The sequence below is a fragment of the Gorilla gorilla genome, chromosome 6 (assembly GCF_029281585.2).
Source record: "Gorilla gorilla gorilla isolate KB3781 chromosome 6, NHGRI_mGorGor1-v2.1_pri, whole genome shotgun sequence".
NCBI lineage: Eukaryota > Metazoa > Chordata > Mammalia > Primates > Hominidae > Gorilla > Gorilla gorilla.
The window spans coordinates 162599789-162619885 of NC_073230.2; the positions used below are offsets into that span (position 1 = coordinate 162599789).

General features: G+C 41.8%; 1 protein-coding gene across 1 annotated transcript in view; it reads left to right on the plus strand.

Moving 5' to 3' along the window:
- Window positions 1-801: 801 nt before the first annotated feature.
- Window positions 802-20097, plus strand: part of DPP6 (dipeptidyl peptidase like 6) — a 1146878-nt gene continuing 1127582 nt past the window's right edge. Inside the window, exons 1-2 of the mRNA XM_063708874.1 lie at window positions 802-1011; window positions 1445-1698. Of these exons, the coding sequence (XP_063564944.1) occupies window positions 1639-1698 (60 nt within the window). The 5' untranslated portion in view covers window positions 802-1011; window positions 1445-1638. The remainder of the gene's footprint in view (window positions 1012-1444; window positions 1699-20097) is intronic.

Genomic DNA, 20097 nt, shown 5'->3' on the forward strand with positions numbered 1-20097 from the left:
GCCTGGCTAATTTTGTTTTTGTATTTTTAGTAGAGACGGGGTTTCACTGTGTTAGCCAGGATGGTCTCAATCTCCTGACCTCGTGATCCGCCCTCCTCGGCCTCCCAAAGTGCTGGGATTACAGGCGTGAGCCACCATGCCCGGCCAAGGGGATGTACTTCTGTTACCAAGCCAATGCACTTGAGGAAGAAAGTGCAGCTCTGGTCCTCATAAATTAGTCTAACTTCTTCCTTCAATTTATACAAGCTAAAACCAAGATTTTGGGATGGTGAAATAGAAACCAAATTATGTGGTTTGATTCCCATTCAGAATATTCAAACTCAACTATCTCTGCCTGGATAAAATTTAACATTCTGTCAAATAATATGGCTGTATCCTAACGTGCCCTTGGTCCCCTGTTCAGACTTGTGATCCTAGAATGTTGCAATGCAGTCTTCATGAAGCAGCTGCTCTTTTTTGACTGATTTTTCTTGGTTTCCTGGGGTCAATTTCTTTTCACCTGTGTCTAAATGCCGACTAATTAGATCATGACTTCACAGGTGCCAAAAGAAAAAGAAGGAAACGAAGAAAAAGAAAGAAAAAAAAAAACTCTTGGGAAGCTGCAGAGACTTCTGTTGCAGAAAGGAATGGATGTACTCTGTTGCCCTTCCCCAAATACCGCCCTGGTCAAGCCAATTGGGCCGCCAACCAATGGCACACCGACCGGGCCTCCGCGCGCAGCGCCTGCCCAACTGACAGAGCGCTCGCATCCCTCCGCTGTAGCTCGTGCAGCCTGTGCTAACGAACCGGGGCCTCCGCGCGCAGCGCCTGCCCAACTGACAGAGTGCGCGCATCCCTCCGCTGTAGCTCGTGCAGCCTGTGCTAACGAGCACGGGTGCCGTCCCAGCTCCTCCTCCGCCCACTCCACTGTCTCTCTTTCGCCTGTGCAGTGGTTCCTGGCAAAACCTCTTATGCCACCTCCCGACCATCCCGGGAAGATTTGGCGGCTGAAGCCCTGCGCAGGAGCTGTAGGCAAGAGTGGGCGCCAGTCCCTCCTTAACCCCTGCTGGGTGGGTGGGGTGCCGGAGTCCGCACTGATGACCGCTCCAGCCTGAGCTTTTGAGGGTGAGGGGGGTGTGGAAAGATCCGCCCTGGAGCGGAGCGCGCACCCGTGGGCTCCTTGCAGCGGTGGCTCTGCCCTGGTGGCGCCAGGGCGTGAGTGCGCGCGACTCCCTGGCTTTCGCGGGTTTCCCCCCCCCTTGCGCAGGAAAGAGCCTAGTCCTGCGTCCCCCTGGCTCTCCCCACACACACCTCCTTGGAGCTCCTTTTGGGTTTGCTCCCGCTTCTGGTCTTGAGCGTCCTGAACTGTTTCCCGGGGAGGCAGCACTGGGCAGAGCGCCCTCGGAGCCGCTGGCGCCGGCCCGGCTTCCCTCCGGGGTCCCAGCAGCTGCTTCTCCTTCTCCAGCTCTGGGCTGCGGATTTTACCGCCCCTGCACAGAAGCCTGCAGCGTGGAGGCTCCCCTCGCGCTCGCCCAGACTCGGCTGCAGAAGGAGGACCCACCTCGCGTCTCCCCCGAGGCGCGCACCTCTGTCGCCACCCTCCACGCGCCTAGGAAGTTTTGAAGGTAGAGAATCTGGGCCCCTCAACTTCCTTTGGACATGAATCAAACCGCAGGAGTCTCCAATAGCGTCAGGTGTCCCCCGGGGAAAGGCCACAAGGTAAGGGAGCCGCGACGGAGGGGGCTTGTGCGGGGGCGTGGGGCGCAGATGGAGGCTACAGTTGGCAGGCGAGTGGAGACTCCGGCAGGTCTGTGGAGGGAGTGTGAGCAGCCGCTGGTGCCTCTGCATCCCTTGCAGGGGTCGGTGACTGAGGATGGTTGGCGGATCGCGGGGGTTGAGAGAACGTGTGCTGTTTTGTAGACCCGCGGCCAGCAGCAGGGCTCTGCCCGTGCATCCGCTCCCGCCGGCCACCCTGGGGCTGGAGATCCTACCCTGCTTTGCGGCTGGGCTGGCAGGTGCAGCTGTTTCCCATGATTGCGAGGCTTTCGGGAGAAGAGGTCGGCGTCGGGAGGCAGAGCCCCTCCCCCTTTCACAATCAGACCCCCCTGGGCCAGAGCTTGCAGAGGAGCTCTTTCCCGGGAAGCGCGCGCGGGGCTCTCCCGCGGGCGCTGGCGCTGGCTGCTGTCACGGACACGTGCTTCATTAACTTTAATGGAGCGATGCGTGCCTGGAATTATTTCCAGGAAATTAGTGACGTTGAGAGAAAGGGGAGTGGGCGGCTGCCTAAGGAATTCTGGCAGAACCTCACTAGCAGCCCAGAGTGTGAGGGACTTGGGAAACGTTTACTCCCACGTGCAAAAAACCCAGATCGCCAGCGAGGTTCCGGATTTCGCACGGATCCTGTGGGGCCCGGCCACCCTTGGCCATGCTCGATACGCCTCACCTGTCTGCCATTCCGCTTAGGTTGTGATGAATTAGCGAGGAAATTCCTTACCCGGGTTACATAGGGAAGCCGCACAGCAATGTATGTAACAATGAACTTTAAAATATTTTCGAATATTTATATATTTTTTTAAACCGAAAAAAGGCGAGCACTGTGGAGCTTAGTCCTTGATATGCAGACTGAATTTATGCTTTACTCTGTCATCTTATTTTCGACACCTATTTTTGTGTGTACACTTTATGTAAGGGCATATATGTTTATTAGCTCTTATTGGAAAAATATTCCCATTAAAATCTACTTGTTGGGGTTTGGGGCATGTATTAGCCCACAATATCAACTCCAAACACTATCTACTTGTTCGGAGTTGAAGTGAGTAATGATATTGGATTCACTTGGCAGATAAAGGAATTCTTGTTCTGTTTGAGTTATGTAAGATGAGGATTTAGGGTTGAATGCTTTTATTCAACTGAGTAAGTAATATCAAGCATTTTCTTCTATCAGATCATGATGAAATATTTGAATCAGCAAGTCATTTCTCTGATCTCTGTTCTCACTATGATTTGAGTAGTTATATGTTTCACATTTACATTACTTAATATCTACAGGAAATGTATTTTAATACAGAGTAGTTGATATAAAATTTTTCAGTTAAAAATAAAGTTTCACCCATCAGTGATAATATAGTAGAGACATCTGTGGAGTTCAGAAGATCATTCAGGAATTTTCTTTAAGAAATGTCTTTGGCTCCAGTATTAAAGTGGCTTCTTGGAAGAATTGGACTGTAGAGTATTGCCACCAATAAAACTTTCTGGAAAGTATTGGAACGCACACCAACAATTTAAAAGGTACTAGGAAACCTGTTAATCATGAGTTAGGGATCACCTTACATACCTATCAGGTGTCCAACAAATACTTGCTCCAATGAATCATATTAATTCAATAGTCATCAATCATCCACTTAATAAACATGGTAAACCCCTATTAAGTTCCAATAATATGAGAACGGAGAGCCCCAATATGAACTTAGACATTGCCTTCACTGTCCAACATGCCGTTCTAGTCATACCCTATCCTTCGTTCTTTAAAATCTTTGATGGCCTAAAGTGAGATGATGGTGAAATCCATTAGCTAGAAGGAAAAAAAATATTCAGTTCCTTTTCTCAAAGAAGAACACACTTAAGTTGTTGTTTGCCTGTAAAGTTTGTAGCTTTGGAGTTTGTCTTGTAGGTTGCTGTGGTGCGATAACATGAGAGACTGAAATGGTTGGAGGTGACGTGTTGGTGAAAGTTCTGTAGTTGATGAGGGATGAGCTGGTAGCAGGAGTCAACAGTCAACACTGGGAAGTGCTGGATGGACCATGTGACATTTAGGTCACAGTATTTTTCCAATAAAATATAAAACTCAACAATGTCAGTTTAATAGATGTTTTGGAACAGTTGTTTTTCCATCGTATATATAGCATATACGACTTTGGTGGAAGGAAAGGCATCAGCCTCTTAGGAAAATATTCCAGCTGGACTCACTTTTGTTTGGTCTCATTCATTTACTGATTACTGGTGTAGCAATTTACATTTGGCAAATTCTTATCATTTGTTCTTGTGCAGATATTTCTTGAGCAACATTGGTTGTCTCTTTTAGATGGTTATTCACCTTTTAGATGTGTTAGCCTTCTTTTAGATGTGTTATTTATTGCTAGGTTCATTCTTGCCTATTGAAGCCCTAGAATTTGGAAAGAAGAGGTCCTTGTTGCAGCCTCCTTTCTCCTGAGCATGGGGGCACCTGACCACCTGCTAACAGCTGCTGAGGATCACAGGGTAATCCACCACACTGTTGGCCCCAGTAAAGGCAGGAGCCACTGGTCCTGAGAGGAAACCTCCTGAAGTGATAGTCCTCTGGAATTGGCTCCTGGAAACTTGTAAGTGGTATTCATTCTTGAGCAAAGAATACAAACTTAAGTTTTACAGAAGATGTAAACGACCAACATAAGACTGTTCAACTTTAGCTTTGTAAGATGGCACTCACCTTCTGAGCAGAAAGTAAGGACACCCAGTTGAGTAGTTAACTCCAGCCAAAGTAGGGCCTCTCCTTTCAGCCTCAGGTTTGAAGAGAAAGCAAAGGTTTGGATTGAGTTTCTTTGCTTAGAGGTTTTCTGAAAGGGAAATTTCCTTGTATCAGTATGTATTACGTTAGACATCAAGAGAAGTATTATCAGTGCTTCAGTCTCTGGAAGCAGCAGACATAGCTGTCCAAAGCTTGGACTTTGGGATCCTAAGGTACCAGTGTCATTTTGGATAAGTTGCTTAACCTCCATGCCTAAGTTTTATAGGACCTTCATGGTAAGAGTTTCATGAGGATTCAATGAACTAATCCATGTGTGGGGCTCGCAGCAGGACCTGCCATACAAGATGAGGCATTACTTTACCTTTGAGCACCCAAATCAGGGAGGACAAGGCAACTTCACTTTAAAACCCTTTTTATTAAGGGGGGGCATGTGCTTCATAAATATTTGTACCACAGCCTCTTTTTTTTTTTTTTTTTGAGACCGAGTCTCGCTCTGTTGCCAGGCTAGAGTGCAGTGGCATGATCTTGGCTCACTGCATCCTCCACCTCCCAGGTTCAAGCGATTCTCCTGCCTCAGTCTCCTAAGTAGCTAGGATTACAGATGCGCACCACCACACCCAGGTAATTTTTGTATTTTTAGTAGAGATGGGGTTTGCCATGTTGGTCAGGCTGGTCTCAAACTCCTGGCCTAAAGCAATCCACCCACCTGGGCCTCCCAAATTGCTGGGATTACAGGCGTGAGCCACCGTGCCCGGCCAACAGCCTCTTTTTACATGGTCGCCTCTCATAGGCACACAGCTCCTCAGGAGCAGGTCCCAGAGGGTATGAGTAGGATGGGATAATTGTTAGAGTATGGGCTTCGCAGTGAGACAAATGGTAACTTGGTAAAGATCACTCAAATAGAGCTGGGCATGGCATGGTGGTGTGTGCCTGAGGTCCTATCTACTCAGGAGGCTAGTGTGAGAAGATCATTGAAGTTGGAATCCAGTCTCGGCAACACAGTAAGATGGCATCTCTAACCCTCACCCCGCCCCCCAACCCCAGAAAAAAATCACACAAGTAGAAAGTAACAAATGCAGGACATAATTTAATTTATTTTTACACATCTGGAAAAGGGGAATATAATGTATGCATTATCTCATATAATTGTTAAGAAAATCCCCATGAAACAGTTTGCATATAGTAAGCATTTATTACATGACAAAGCTTCACATCAAGCATGGATATAGGTCCTGGAAATAATTCTTTGTATTACTTATATTATAATTTGAGACCCCATTTTATCTAAAATTCTTCGCTCTATCTGATGTTGTAATTGTTTATATTTCATATCTGTTTTCTCTTTTCTCTGCTTTCAAGAGTATCTCCTTATCTTTGATTTTCCATGTTTGGTGACTTGTATGTGACTAGCCATGGGTTCTTTTATATTTATCCTGCTAGGAGTTCACTAAGCATCTTGAATCTTTAATTCTTTCACCGTATTTGGGGATTTTGTACCATTATTTTCAAAAATATTTTTACATTTTATTCTTTCTTGGGATGACAATTGTATATATATTACACAATATACAGATTATATATTGTGGCCTACAAATGCATATAGCATTTACACCATTTGATAATTAGGATCAATATAACAGATTCCATGAGCACTTTTTCCAGCTTGTAAGATTCCTTTCCTAGCCATTTTTGCCAACAAGGAATCTAGCTCCACCAGGTCCGAAAAAACTCTCAATTCAGAAACATACTTAAAGAGTAGTCATTTTGTCTGAGGGTGGAGATCAAAAGTCTCTGCTTTCTATTTGTGAAGGTGGATATTTAACATTCTAGTTTTCGTTCTCATTCCACCTTTGTCTCCAAAGCCAAAAGGGATGAATTATTAGTCCATGAACCTCAACGGATTCTTTGCAATGAAGAGTAGTTGCAAAACTTTGGCTCTGTGGATTTCAATCTGAACTCAACTAGCGAAATCCCTTCAGGATCAAGGACTCACTTGGTGCCTCTCTGATGAGTGCAGTGATTAATAATCGTAATATCTCCTGTTTACCCATTTGCGCGCCTAGAATGTGGCAAGAAGCCAATCCTTATTCATCATTTGGCACCATTTTCTGGTGAGGAACATCGTATTCTACCAATGAATTAGTAAAATGTTGGTGTTTCTTCTCAGGGTTTTCATGCTGTGAAAAAGCTGATGAAGCGTTTGCATTTTGAAGTTGCTTATGACCCATGAAGAGTGTCAGCCTCTACCCACAGGAGTTTGCTGACTTTTGCCAGCTCTAGGTATTATACTTTGTGGAAATTTAATAGCCTTCTTACCTTCTACTTCTAGTGTTTATTTTACCACAAGGACAGGGATAGCAAAGCTTGTATGTCTGTCATTTTCCTTTTAGGACATTAAAAAAAAGGATTAATCAACTAAAACCATTTTGATTCAATAGAAATGCATTTTTGTGTGTGTGTGAAATGCTACTCATGAATCCCACCTACATTTTTACTTTGATTTCATCCTTAAAGGATATATTTTCCTGGATGTAAAATTCTGAGTTGACAGGATTTTTACTTCTTTTTCAGCACTTTAAAGATGGCATTCCACTGAGTTCTAGAATGAGTTTTTTCTACTGAGAAGTGAAGTCATTTGATTCATAGTTCCCTGTATGTACTGTATTATTTTTCTTTGTCTGCATTTAAGATTTTTCTTTGGTTTTCAATATTTCAATACTATGTGCCTAGGCATGATTTTCTTCATATTTATTACCGTAGTGGGTGCAAAGATCACCTTGAATCTTTAAATGCACCATCTTTGGGAATTTGGTGGCCATTATCTTGTCGAACTTTTTTTTGGTCCTATTCTTAATTTGTTGAGATGACAATTATGTATGTTTTATACAGCTTATATTGCTTTACAGGTCTCTGAGGCTCATCATTTTTCCAAGATACTTTTCTCTCTCCTTTTCAGATTTAATTTCTTGGCTCCATCTTCACATTTAATGAGTCTCTCCTCTGTGTTCTGCATTCTGTGGTTTGTGTGCTTAGCTCCGGATATTGCATTTTCAAATACTAAAATGTCCACTTAGTTCTTTCTCCATAATTTCTATTTTCTGCTTGGATTGTTTTTTTTAATTCATCGTGAGTATCTTTGCTGTTTAATAAATGAGGAGTCTTCTTATAATATTCACTTTAAAACTCTTGTATGATAATTCTAACATCTGAGCCTTCTTAGAATTGGTCTGTGTTGACTGTATTTTCTTCTCGAAATTGGACCACAGTTTAAAATGTCCTTGTATGTTGAGTGATTTTGAATTTTATCTTGGGCATCATGCATGTTGTGGAAACTCTGCATTCTGTTTTGTTTCTCTGATGATTCGTTTTTCATTTTAATGAACACTTAAGTTGGATGGCAACTCAAACACAAGTTTTGTTCTTTTATCCTCTTGTAGCCCATTCAGCACCTGCATGACTCAGGGGACAACTAGAGATTTGGAGCCTGCCTAGTTTTCTTAATTCTGGAATCCCTTTTCACTTTCCAAGTGAGTCCTCTTCAAGACTTTAAATCTTTGTGAAGCTTTCTTGTTGACCTTCACTCAGTCTCTTTTTTATTTTCTGTCAGTTCTTTCTCTACTCTTCTTTCATTTTCCCAGTGTTACATTTTCCAAAACTCACATTTTGATAAACTATCACTTGTCAAATCTGAAAAATCTGAAGGTTTTCATGCCCTCCCTTTTTTGTCTTCTCATAAGAAGCAAAACCTACTTTAATGCTCTCCCTTTGCCAAAATACCTCCTGTCTCCTTTTCTATTCTTTCCTGCCCCTTTTGGTTTAGATCCATAGAACTTCCCCCTCCTGGGGCATTTCACCCTATTTCCAAACTTTTCCTCAGTCTATCCTGCTTAGGAATTGAGCAGCCTCCTCCTCCTCTTCATGGCTTAAAGAATTTCCCTCCTGGATTTTAGCACTGATTCCCTTTCTGTGCTTTCCACTTTCCAAGTGAGTCCTCTTCAAGACTTTATATCTCTGTGAAGCTTTGTTATTGACCTTCACTCAGTCTCTTTTTTATTTTCTCTTCTCTTTCTGTAGGAAGCCCTGCCTCTAAATGATTAGATCAGCCACTGACTCACATGCTATGGGACACGGCAAACTCATGCAAGGCTTATGGCGTTTCACCAGTTGCTGCCATAACAGCAGGTCCTTTTCCTGCCCCTTTTCTTTTCTCACACACTTGGCTTCAGAACCACCATCTATGGACATGAGTATATCACAGAACCAGAGTCCTGCTAAGAAGGGATTTTTTTTTAATAACTCATGGTTGCAGGTACCATTCTCCAGCTTGATTTTGGACTTGAATCAGACCCTCCCACTTACTCTGATCCCTACACCTCCCTGTTCCTGAGCCTGTAGTTCTTTCTGAATTCCCAGGTTCCCTCATCCTGACCATTGGTATCCGTCGTTTTCCGCATAGTGTCTAGTTCCTCCTATGCTGGAGAATCTTTCATCCCTAATATAACATATTTAAAATTAGGATCTAACTTTAGAGGTAATTTCATTTAGTCCTCTCATTTCAAAAAACTGAGATCCAACAAAACACAGTTAATGAGAGAGCCAGGGCTCAAACCCCCACTGCCTGATTCTAGGTTTTGGCACATTCCGTTATACGAGGCTGCTTTGTGGTCCATCTTCTCCATCTGAGCACGCAGTGAAGGGCCACGTCTGATAGACACTTGGGCATCATGAAGGTTAGTGAGTCAGCCTGAAGGACACTTCACTAACACTTACTGTTAGCAAGGGCATGTCTAGTTCATAGCTTTTCTTATCCACCATTGCTCTTCATTCTGAAAAGGAAGCTTAGTTGTCTAATTGGTAATTTCTGGAAGAAATAAGAAAGAGTACCCGTGTAAATATAAATAAATAAATTCTTTTTATCACCCAAAACTTAAATCATCCCCAAGTATTTCAGAAAGTTTAATATAATGGATAGAACATAAATTACTTTTATGACTTCCAGGATATTACTGGAAATCTATTTATGTTATTTTGGCTTTACATTTTATTGATTTTTAAAATTTTAATTGTCCTCATTTTATCAGTAAAATACATAAAATGAATCTAAGCTCATACATAAGTTAAGTTTCCAGGAATAGAGGGCAGTAAATGAGTAGTAATTGTTTTTTCTGGTTTTATTTGTTGGATTTTTTTTTAAGTCAAAAGCTATACCTCAAATGCAGTATTTCAATTATCTTACACCTTGTACCTCATGAAGGAAATAGAGTGATTGGAATTTTATGGGACCCTCAAATCTAATATTTTTATTACAGTCCCAGCAATACGGATTTAGTCAAAGGAGATGGAGGAAGTTACGTAATTTCTTGTGCATGCCCTCCCTCATCTTTAGGGCTTTAGAAAGTTTGTATTATTTTCCTATTGTGGAGACATAATGTGTGTGTTCTTTCAGTGTCTGTATCTTCCTTTTTATGAAAATTTCAAATGCAATATTAAGAGATCATAAGGCATTTAGGCATTATGAGACATTTTAAAATTACATCTGACAAAATGTGCGCACAGCAGAACAAGTTCATATTTTTCATTTTGTTTTTCATAAACCAAAAAAGCTGACAATTCACTGGGGCCTCGTGGAAGCTTCTTAACTGTGTGACTTCATACAGAAAAGCTCGTCCAGTGGCGGATGGTTTACTGAGGTAGAGTGGAAGGAGGGAAACAGGGAATCAGTAGACTCGATCTTAGCATTGGTTGAGTGGGGCACCTGTTTTGTGTCAGGTGGGTGGGCACCACTCTCTGGGCCTTTGTTCACCTGTGTGAAAGCTAAGGACATTCAACCAGCCTTCAGGGTCACGTCAAGCTCCAACTTTACAATATTCCAAGCCTAGAAAGAACCATGGGCCGGGCACGGTGGTTCACACAGGTAATCCTAGCACTTTGGGAGGCCGAGGTAGGTGGATCATTTGAGTCCACGAGTTCAAGATGAGCTTGGCCAACATGGCGAAACCCCATCTCTACTAAAATACAAAAATTAGCCAGGCACAGTGGTGCATGCCTGTAGTCCCAACTACTCTGGAGGCTGAGGCAGGAGAATCGCTTGAACCCAGGAGGTAGAGGTTGCAGTGAGCCAAGATCGTGCCACTGCACTCCAGCCTGGGTGACAGAGTGAGATGTTGTCTCAAAAAATGTAAAGAAGAAAGAAAGAACCATAGGCAGAGTGTTTGCTATTATTAAGGCATCCATTGGCATAGATATCAAAAACTATCCCATAGTAAAACATACTTAATGGAGAACCTAGGCCAGTAGATGTCCTTTAGACTTCAGTGTAAAAATTATGACCTCCAGCAAGTCCTTTAGGGAAAGGGTGCCTTATAGTTGCTAGGCTAGTCTTTTCAGGGACTCTTAATTGGTGTTTGTCATATTTAGTGAGTAAGTACTAAACTCATTGCATAAAGTTATAAATTATTGAAGTCAGCTAAGTCAAGAGACGGTGTCTTGAAGGACAAAAGAAGATTATTACCTCTTTTGTTCTTGAAAAAGATATTACAAACACTGGATACCATGTTTAATAAGTACATTGAGGTATAGTTGACTGTGCATATTTAGAATGTACGGTTTAATAAGTATTGACGTGTGCACATGTGCATACCCGTGAAAACGCCACGGTCAAGGCAATGAGCATATGTGCCATTCCCAGAAGGTGCCTCATGCTCCTTTGTGATCTGTTTCTCCCTAACAATTCCACTACCTTTTTCCAGCCGTAAGGAAAACCAATCTTTTTTTTCTGTTACTATATATTACTTTCCATTTTCTAACATTTTAGATAATGGAATTATTAAAGTAGGTGGTCTTTTATAGTCTGACAACTTTCACTAAGTATAATTATGTTGACATTTATTCATGTTGCAGCATGTATCAAGAGTTATTTATTTGTTGCCAAGTAATACTTGATTGTATGCCTATACCGTGGTTTGTGTATCTATTCACATGTTGATGGACATCAGTGTTACTTCAAATTTTGGGCTATTACCAAAAAAGCTTTTATAAACATTTATGTACAAGTTTTTATATGGACATATGCTTACACTTCACTTAGGTAGGGTAAATACCTAAGAGTGGAACAGCTAGATCATACAGTAGGCATATGTTCAACTTTTTAAGAAACTGTTAAATTATTTTCCAGAGTCATTTTAGAATTGTATATTTCTACCTGCAGCTTCTGAGGCTTCCAGTTCCCCCAAATCCTTGCCCACGCTCAAAATAATCAGTCTTCAATATGAGCCATTTAAATAAGTGTTTAGTGGCATATTGGTGCAGTTTAAATTTGTATTTTGCAATGGCGGATGATGTTAAGCATTTTACACATGCTTATTTCCATCCACATATCCTCTTGGTGAAAGGGTTTCTGAAAATCCCTGACATATTTTTGATTGGGTTACTTGGTTTCTACTGAGTTGAGAGTTTTTCATAAATGTCTTTATCGGCTATATATTTGCAAAGTTTCTTCCAGTCTATAGGGATATGTAGTCTATACATAAATCTTTTTTTTTTTTTTTTTTTTTTGAGACCCTGTCTCGCTCTGTCACCCAGGCTGGAGTGCAGTGGCCCAATCTCGGCCCACTGCAACCTCCACCTCCTGGGCTCAAGCGATCCTGAAACTGTCTCAGCCTCTCTAGTAGCTGGGACTACAGGCATGCACCACCACGCCCAGCTAATTTTGTGTGTGTGTGTGTGTGTGTGTATTTTTAGTAGAGGTGGGGTTTCACCATGTTGGCAAGGCTGGTCTCAAACTCCTATCTTCAGGTGAACTGCCTGCCTTGGCCTCCGAAGTGCTGGGGTTACAGCTGTGAGCCACCATGCCCAGCCAACAATGACTTTTGAAGATGCTTGCAATGTGGATAACCATATGTGAAAAAAAGAACTTTGATATATCCTAACACCATATGAAAATATTAACTCGAAATGGATCATAAATAAAAATGTTCAATCTAAAACTAGAAAAATTCTAGAAGAAAACATAAAATGCCTTTGAGTTAGGCAAGTGCTTTTTAAGTATCTATGAGTTTATCCTTTTCATCAAATTTGGAAATCTGGGGGCACTATTTCTGCAAATATTTCCCTGCTTCCACTTCTCTCTCTCTCTCTCTCTTTCTGTCTCTGCTCTCTCTGTTTCTCTCTCTCTCTGTTTCTGTCTCTCTCTCTCTCTCTCTCTCTCTCTGTTTCTGTATTTCTCTCTCTCTCTCTCTGTATGTGTGTGAGTGTGTTCTCTGTCAGGGGTTTCAAGTGCATGTATATTAGGCTGCTCGAAGTTTTAACATATCTCAATGATGCTTTGTTCATTTTTAAATTTATCTTTTCCCTGGGTTTTATTTTGGATTATTTTTATTCTTATGTCTTCAAGTTCATTAATATTTCCTTCTGCAATCACTAGTTTGTTGTGAATCCCACCCAGTGTATTTTTTGTTGTGCGCAGTATCCATTTCCTCTCTAGGATTTCGATTTGGGTCTTGTTAATGTTGTCCATGTCCTCATTGAACATTTTGCACATATGGAATTCAGCTGTAATAATTGTTTTAATGTCCACGTCCACTAATGTTAAAAGTTGCATCAGCTCTGGGTCAATTTCAATTGATCAAATGCCATCCTTGAATGAGATTTGTGTTGTTTTGCTTCTCTGCAAGCCTGGTAATTTTTGATTGGATGCCAGATATTGTGAATTTTATCTTGTACATGCTGGATATTCGAATATTCCTAAACCTACTTCAGAGCTATTTTTCTGGTACTCAGTTAAGGCCCCTGGAAGTAATCTGATTCCTTCAGATCTAGCTTTAAAGATTTACTGGGTGGAAATGTAATATTAATTATAATTAACTATGATTATAATTATCCCTATGCTCAGTTTTAGGGCTAATTATCCCCACTACAAAAATAGGGCCGTTTTGCATATTCTATGAAATGTCCACGAATCATGAGATTGTTTGAGAGTGGCTTATCTGAGCAGGTACTATTTTCTGTCCTGTGTGAGTGTCAGGGCACCACTGCCTCCAATCCTTCCAGGTTATTCTTTCCCCAACCCTGGAGAGTTTCTCTCATGCGTGCCCTGTTCTGTATTCAGCTAATTTTCAGGGGGCCCTCAGCAGATCTCCAAAGCTCTCTTTCCGTGTTGCTCGCTCCTCTTTCAGACCCTTTAGCGCAAACTGTAGCTGCCTTGTTCTCCCCAGACTCTCAGCTCCATCTGTTTAGCTCAGAGTCTCCTGGGCCCCACCTAGGTTGTCCGTCATCCGCTTTAGTCTGAAAACTCTCTAAGGCAGTAAGCTCGGGATAAATGGGACTCTCCTCATTTACTCCCCATCTATCAGAAATCAGTGTCCTCCTTCGCTTTCTTTGATATCCAGTGTCTCGAAATATGTTGTTTCTTATGTTTGTACAAGATTTATTTGTTTCGGGCAGGAGGATTCATCCATTTCCTGTTTCTCTGTTTTGACTAGAAGTGAAAGTCTCTGGGAAAATTTGTTAGTACATACCTTTTGATTTTAGAAATCATGACTTTAAAATAAAATGGGCCTAAAATGTATGAGAAATTTTAAATTAGGCTAAATTTTATGCTGAATATATTGAATAAGTTAAGTATAACTAAGACAAACCCATACTCTGCATACCTGACATGAATTATTTGAGGTCTGAAGACTGGAAGACACTATGAAATGAAAAGCGTGTCAACAATTTGACATTTCTTTCTCCGTGCTTCCACTTTTCCAAACTTTTTCATGAATGTCACCTTATTTCATCTTGCAACAGCCACTGAGGTAAATAGGTAAGTATTTATCTCCCCTTTTTTTTGACTGAGGAAATTGTGCTACACAGTTACGTGTGTATCACTTATGGTCAAAAGCTAATAAAATCAAGAAATGTTTTCAAACTAAAAATGTATAAATATTGAATACTATTCAATCTTTTATTCAGCAAGCGTCGATCCATGCTTCCTTCAACCCACGTATCTATTTATCCAATGCTGAATACTATTTCTATACTTCATAAGCATTGGACTCCTTGCTATTATTCCTTTAAAAATAACCAAGAAACTATTATTTTTATTAGTGAGTCCATGTGTGCACAAACAAGGCAGAAAACAACAGAATAAAATACCCAGGGACACTGAAAAGGAATAAATCCAAATTGTAGCATTTTGGTTGGTCAGGGGAAAGAGTGGTCAGTGTGGTTTAGGTAGGAAAGGCTTGCCAAAGATAATGGGACTTATTGCTTACTCTTCTAGTTACATGTCCTGCAGTCATAGAAATATGCAGACTAAAGTCAGTGTAAAAAACATTTTCCGCTTCCCCACATGATAACTGTAATCCTTTGCAACTCAAGGGCCCTATAGGGTTTTAATAGACAGTTATTACGTAACATTTTCTATGTTTACCTCTGTTAATTTGTAACCACGGAGAATAGATTCTAATTCCCTGCAGTACAGGAACTCTGAAGCTTTACTTCCCCTTTACAATGGTCAAAAGCCTGAGAAATCATAAAGAGCAACATGATATGAAAAAATAAAAACAATAAAGCAACTTTTAATATCTTCTTCCATCCTATGTAGGCTTTTGTAGTGATGCAACATTCCTTACTTAACCTATTCATCAACTGCCTATTGGACATCTGTGTAATACAGGTGTTATTCATTGCTTCCCAGGCCACTTATCTTCTAAGGGATTAAGACTCTACCCGCCTGGCGCGGTGGCTCACGCCTATAATTCCAGCACTTTGGGAGGCCAAGGCGTGTGGATCACCTGAGGTCAGGAATTTGAGACCAGCCTGACCAACATGGAGAGACCCTGTCTCTACTAAAAATACAAAAAAAAAAAAAATTATCTGGGCATGGTGTTGCATGCCTATAATCCTAGCTACTCAGGAGGCTGAGGCAAGGGAATCGCTTGACCCTGGGAGGTGGAGGTTGTGGTGAGCCAAAATCGTGCCATTTCATGCCAGCTTGGGCAACAGGAGCGAAACTCCATCTCAAAAAAAAAAATAATAAAAAAAAACCCACCCGCAGTCTCTTCTCTCCTATTTGAAACACAGGACTCTGTCTCCTCCTAGATACAGACCAAGGTTGAACAAGCACTCCCAGGGGAATAAAGCCACTAGTTGAGCCATGCCAATCAAATGCTCTCTTTTGGAAACTTGAACAAAGACATAGAGATTACAATGAGAATTTGAAGGACTCTGTATAAGATACTAGACTGACAGCCGTGCATGGTCATGAGCAGCCCAGGGATGACCACTGGGAGAAGAGAAAGCGGAGAGCAGCAGAGATCACAGAAATCATGAGGCCCTGAAATGTGAAGATCCCACCCTCACTTTCTCACTTTCCCACTTTCCTGGTGCAGTCATGTGAAATTTGTCTTTACTTCCATTTATTTCCTTTCCAACTCTCAGTGTTCTGAAATGTACCATTACGTAAAAGTGACAGAAAATGAAGAAAAACCATTAATTCCTAGTGGGATTTCCCATTTTTACTCTCACTCCCCATTACCACCAAATAAAACTGTTTTTGTTGAGCAAACTTTTCTATAAGCCTCTTTGCATTCTTACTTTGCATCCCAGGAGGTACAAGTAAGAAAAAAAAAAAAAGGTCTTCTGAATTCTTCTGAATTATTTTCTAAGTAGAAGTGGGAGTGATGGCTATTTCCCAGGTTAGTATTGGTTAGAGCTCGCCAGAACTGAATTTGTCAGAAAAATAGAGGGTATCTATGAGGCTTTGTGGCAAGAGACAAAAGGGAACAAGGAAAAAAAGATGATGTTGCTGGCAGCCAGGAGATATACTTTGGGGAGCAGAATGGAAGTGTTACTGTATTGTATCTTGCTTTTTTAGAGAAGTGTGAATAGAAATCTTCTGGGTTTACTAACGTGTTATAGAGCTGGATTTGGGCGTTTTGTGGCAATTGGAGTTGCGTAGTTTATGTAACATTGAGCAGAGGTGCAAGATGGGAGAGATAAGAGCTCAGACTGCCCAACGGGTCTCAGAAAATGTAGGTTACATCCATAATACATTTGTTTGTTGTTTTTATTTGAGCTACTTTGTATAGGCATCTATTTTCTTGCAATCAAATAAGCTCTAACGAAAATGATGTGTAATGTGCAAAGTACCTCAGCAGCTTCAATAAGCATTAGACATGATCTCCACCCTTTCATGAATTCACCTGTGTTATATGGGTAAGTTAGACTCCAGGAACAATCATAAAACAGCCTTATTCTTTTCTCCAGCTGTCCCTTTAGAACAAAACTCTGTCTAGTTCTAAACAGAATCACACTGATTTTTGAAGATAACATAGCTTTTTTTCTGGCTCTTTCGCATCACAAATAGTATCATTTACAAAATTAAAATGCCCGGCCTAGTCTAATGTAACATTATTAGCTTCAGGATTCATTCAGAGAGAAACTTTTCCTCTCTGTGAGCTTGAGCGGCTGTGGGTCTGGAAACCTGCACTGGGGAAGGGAAGACAGGAGGCCCTTCTCTTGGCCCCCTTCCTGCTATGTTCCTTGCTCCTCCTCTGCACTCTCCAGTCCTCCTTGGCATGTTCCTCGCTCCTCCTCTGCACTCGCCAGTCCTCCCTGGCCTGTTCCTTGCTCCTCCTCTGCACTCATCAATCCTCCCTGGCATGTTCCTCGCTCCTCCTCTGCACTCGCTGGTCCTCCCTGGCATGTTCCTCGCTCCTCCTTTGTACTCATCAATCCTCCCTGGCATGTTCCTTGCTCCTCCTCTGCACTCGCCAGTCCTCCTTGGCATGTTCCTCGCTCCTCTTCTGCACTCGCCAGTCCTCCCTGGCATGTTCCTCGCTCCTCCTCTGCACTCGCCAGTCCTCCCTGGCATGTTCCTCGCTCCTCCTCTGCACTCGCCAGTCTTAATTTCTCACTTCTCCAAGGTTGGGTTCATGGGGAGGAGGGATGAGAGAAAGGATACAGCGTCACATGGTGGTTATGGATCTCATCTGGTGATGGGTCTCTCTGGATGTGACAAATACACAAAGCCGCACTTTTTCTCATGGGGAGCTTTTGGAGAGCTTCTTTGGAGACCCTCACATAGAATGTTGGAAGATGGCTTTTAGCCTTTTCTCTCACTGTGATGCCTTCACACATCCTCACACTTCCTGTCTTTACCCTCTTCTGGTCCTTTGGCTCTATTGGGTGGAGTTCCTTACAAAATGGCTCTTGGGATTCCCCCATGTAGTTCACTTCTGGCTTATGAGAAACACCCACATTTTCCCACCATCACCAGAACCGACACAGCTTGCTTCCAATACAGTCCCCTCTCTTCACGTGGGGCTGCCTGAGATTTTTCCAGGTGGGGTCTAGGTAGCATTGCTTATGCTTGAAAGACTCTCCCTGTTCTCCAAAGCACCCGTTTCAGGCTCTGTGACACCGAATGGCTCTGTGACACCTTCTCCTTTGGCTTGTGCTGAGAGGAAACCTGTACTTTCCTTTTCCTGACCCAGTTGCACAGCCCTTTGTCCCTTCTTCTTCCACCCAAAAGATGAGGGTGCCAGATAATTCCACTCACTCTCTATTTGGAGGTTTCCTGTGGATTGTTGTAAATGTGCACTAACCAATTTCATACCCTTTATTATTTTTTAAATAATGTAACAGGTCACCTTGGGCTGCAGGGACACTTGGCAACCATTTTTACAGCTTTTAACTTTTGGTGCCTGGGCCGGGTGTGGTGTGGTGGCTCATGCCTGTAATCCCAGCATTTTGGGAGGCCAAGGCAGGTGGATCACCTGAGGTCAAGAGTTCGAGACCAGCCTGGCCAATATGGTGAAACCCCGTCTCTACTAAAAATACAAAAAATTAGCCAGGCGTGGTGGCGGGCACCTGTAATCCCCGCTACTTGGAAGGCTGAGGCAGGAGAATCCCTTGAACCAGGGAGGTGGAGGTTGCAGTGAGCCGAGATCATGCCACTGCACTCCAGCCTGGGCAAGAAGAGCAAAACTTCATGTAAAAAAAAAACAAAAAAACAGATAAAAACACCTAGGTAGTTGATGATGTATGTAAATTGTCAGTGCTATCTACATTCAGGGGGTGTATCAGGAGGATGTATTTTGGTTTATGTGATTTTAAAAGGATTCACGGCAGAGTTGAGGTTTCAGCAGAGCAGTGGAGGACACAGCTTCTTACTTGAGACTTTGTTTTACCTAAAAAACACATGTCGCCTCACCAAAGTGGAAAAATCTCATTTTCTTTACACACCGTACTGCAATTGCTTGTGTGCTCATGCTTATGGAAAGAGGGAACCCTTGAATGACTTATCCTTTTCACAATAAAATCCTCCCCCTGTTGCAATGCTTCTTCTCAAACATCAGTGTCCACACACACCATCTTGGTGTTCTTGTTAAAATGTGGATTCTGATTGAGTAGGTCTAGGGAGGAGCCCAAGATTCTGCATTTCTTACAAAGCTCCCTAATGGTGCTGATGCTGCTGGTCCTATGACCACATATTGAGTGGTAAGGCTCCACTGCTTTTGCTGAGTCATATGTAACGTACTAAATAATACATTTTGTCATTTATGATAGACAAATCAGTAGAAGCCTTTCATTTCGTGAAAACGGTCTTAGTGGTAGTTTGCACATAACAGCCTCTCATTTCTTTGAACTGGGGTTAGACATTTTGGTGCCATTCATCTGGAAAGGAGACTTGAAATAGGAACAAAGAGAATGAGGTTCCCATTGTCAGCTGTGCTATCGACTTTTGCTATGTGGCCATTAACAAGCTTTATCATCTCCAAACTTTAGCCACTTGCATTGAGTTGTTGTATTAAGTAGTCTCCAGAGGTCTAGCCAATACCAACGTTCTATTTCTAAATATATTTTATGTTTATCTTATCTACTCAGCTATATCATTAAAAAGCTGGGAACTAAGTTTCTATTTGTGCCTGTATTTTCCTTTCTGGAACAAACAATAGAACCTTGCCATTAAACATGCTCAATAAATGTTTATTAATGATGATGCTGCAGAGCTTTGACAGTGAAGATACAAGAGTGACTCTAATAAAGAATCCATGAGTTTTTTTTAATCTAGCAAATTTATATTGCTGAATGACATTTACTTACTAAAATTCAAAATAATAAATTCAATAATATTCACACATGCTGAGCTTCTCATCCCTGACTTTAGGGTAATAGAGGCAACCTCGCCAGAATCAAATAGTAACAGTAAAAAAGAGCTACAATCTGTATCATTATAAAAACAATAAAAGTTTTTTAAAAAAACAAGCAAAAACTGAAATATATTTCCTGGCTCACACATTTTAGTGATTCTGTATCAATGAAACGTCTTGTTCTCTTTAAGGTATACCATCCATGTCACAAGCCACATAATAATTTGAAAAAATCAGTGACTGAGCTATGAGTTACCATTCTATGGGGTTGTGGGTTGTGGAGCCCTAAGTTGAGGAAAGTCAAGAAAGAGATTGATGGAAAAGGCAGAATGACCTAGTTAGTCTTTAAATGATGTGTTATTACAAACAAGGAAATGTCACTATGACATTTACTAGCTAGAGAAGAAGGAGGTCGGAGGTGAAAAGTAAATGGTGTATGAAGCCCAGAAATTCCTCCTTGATTATCCAAGTGAT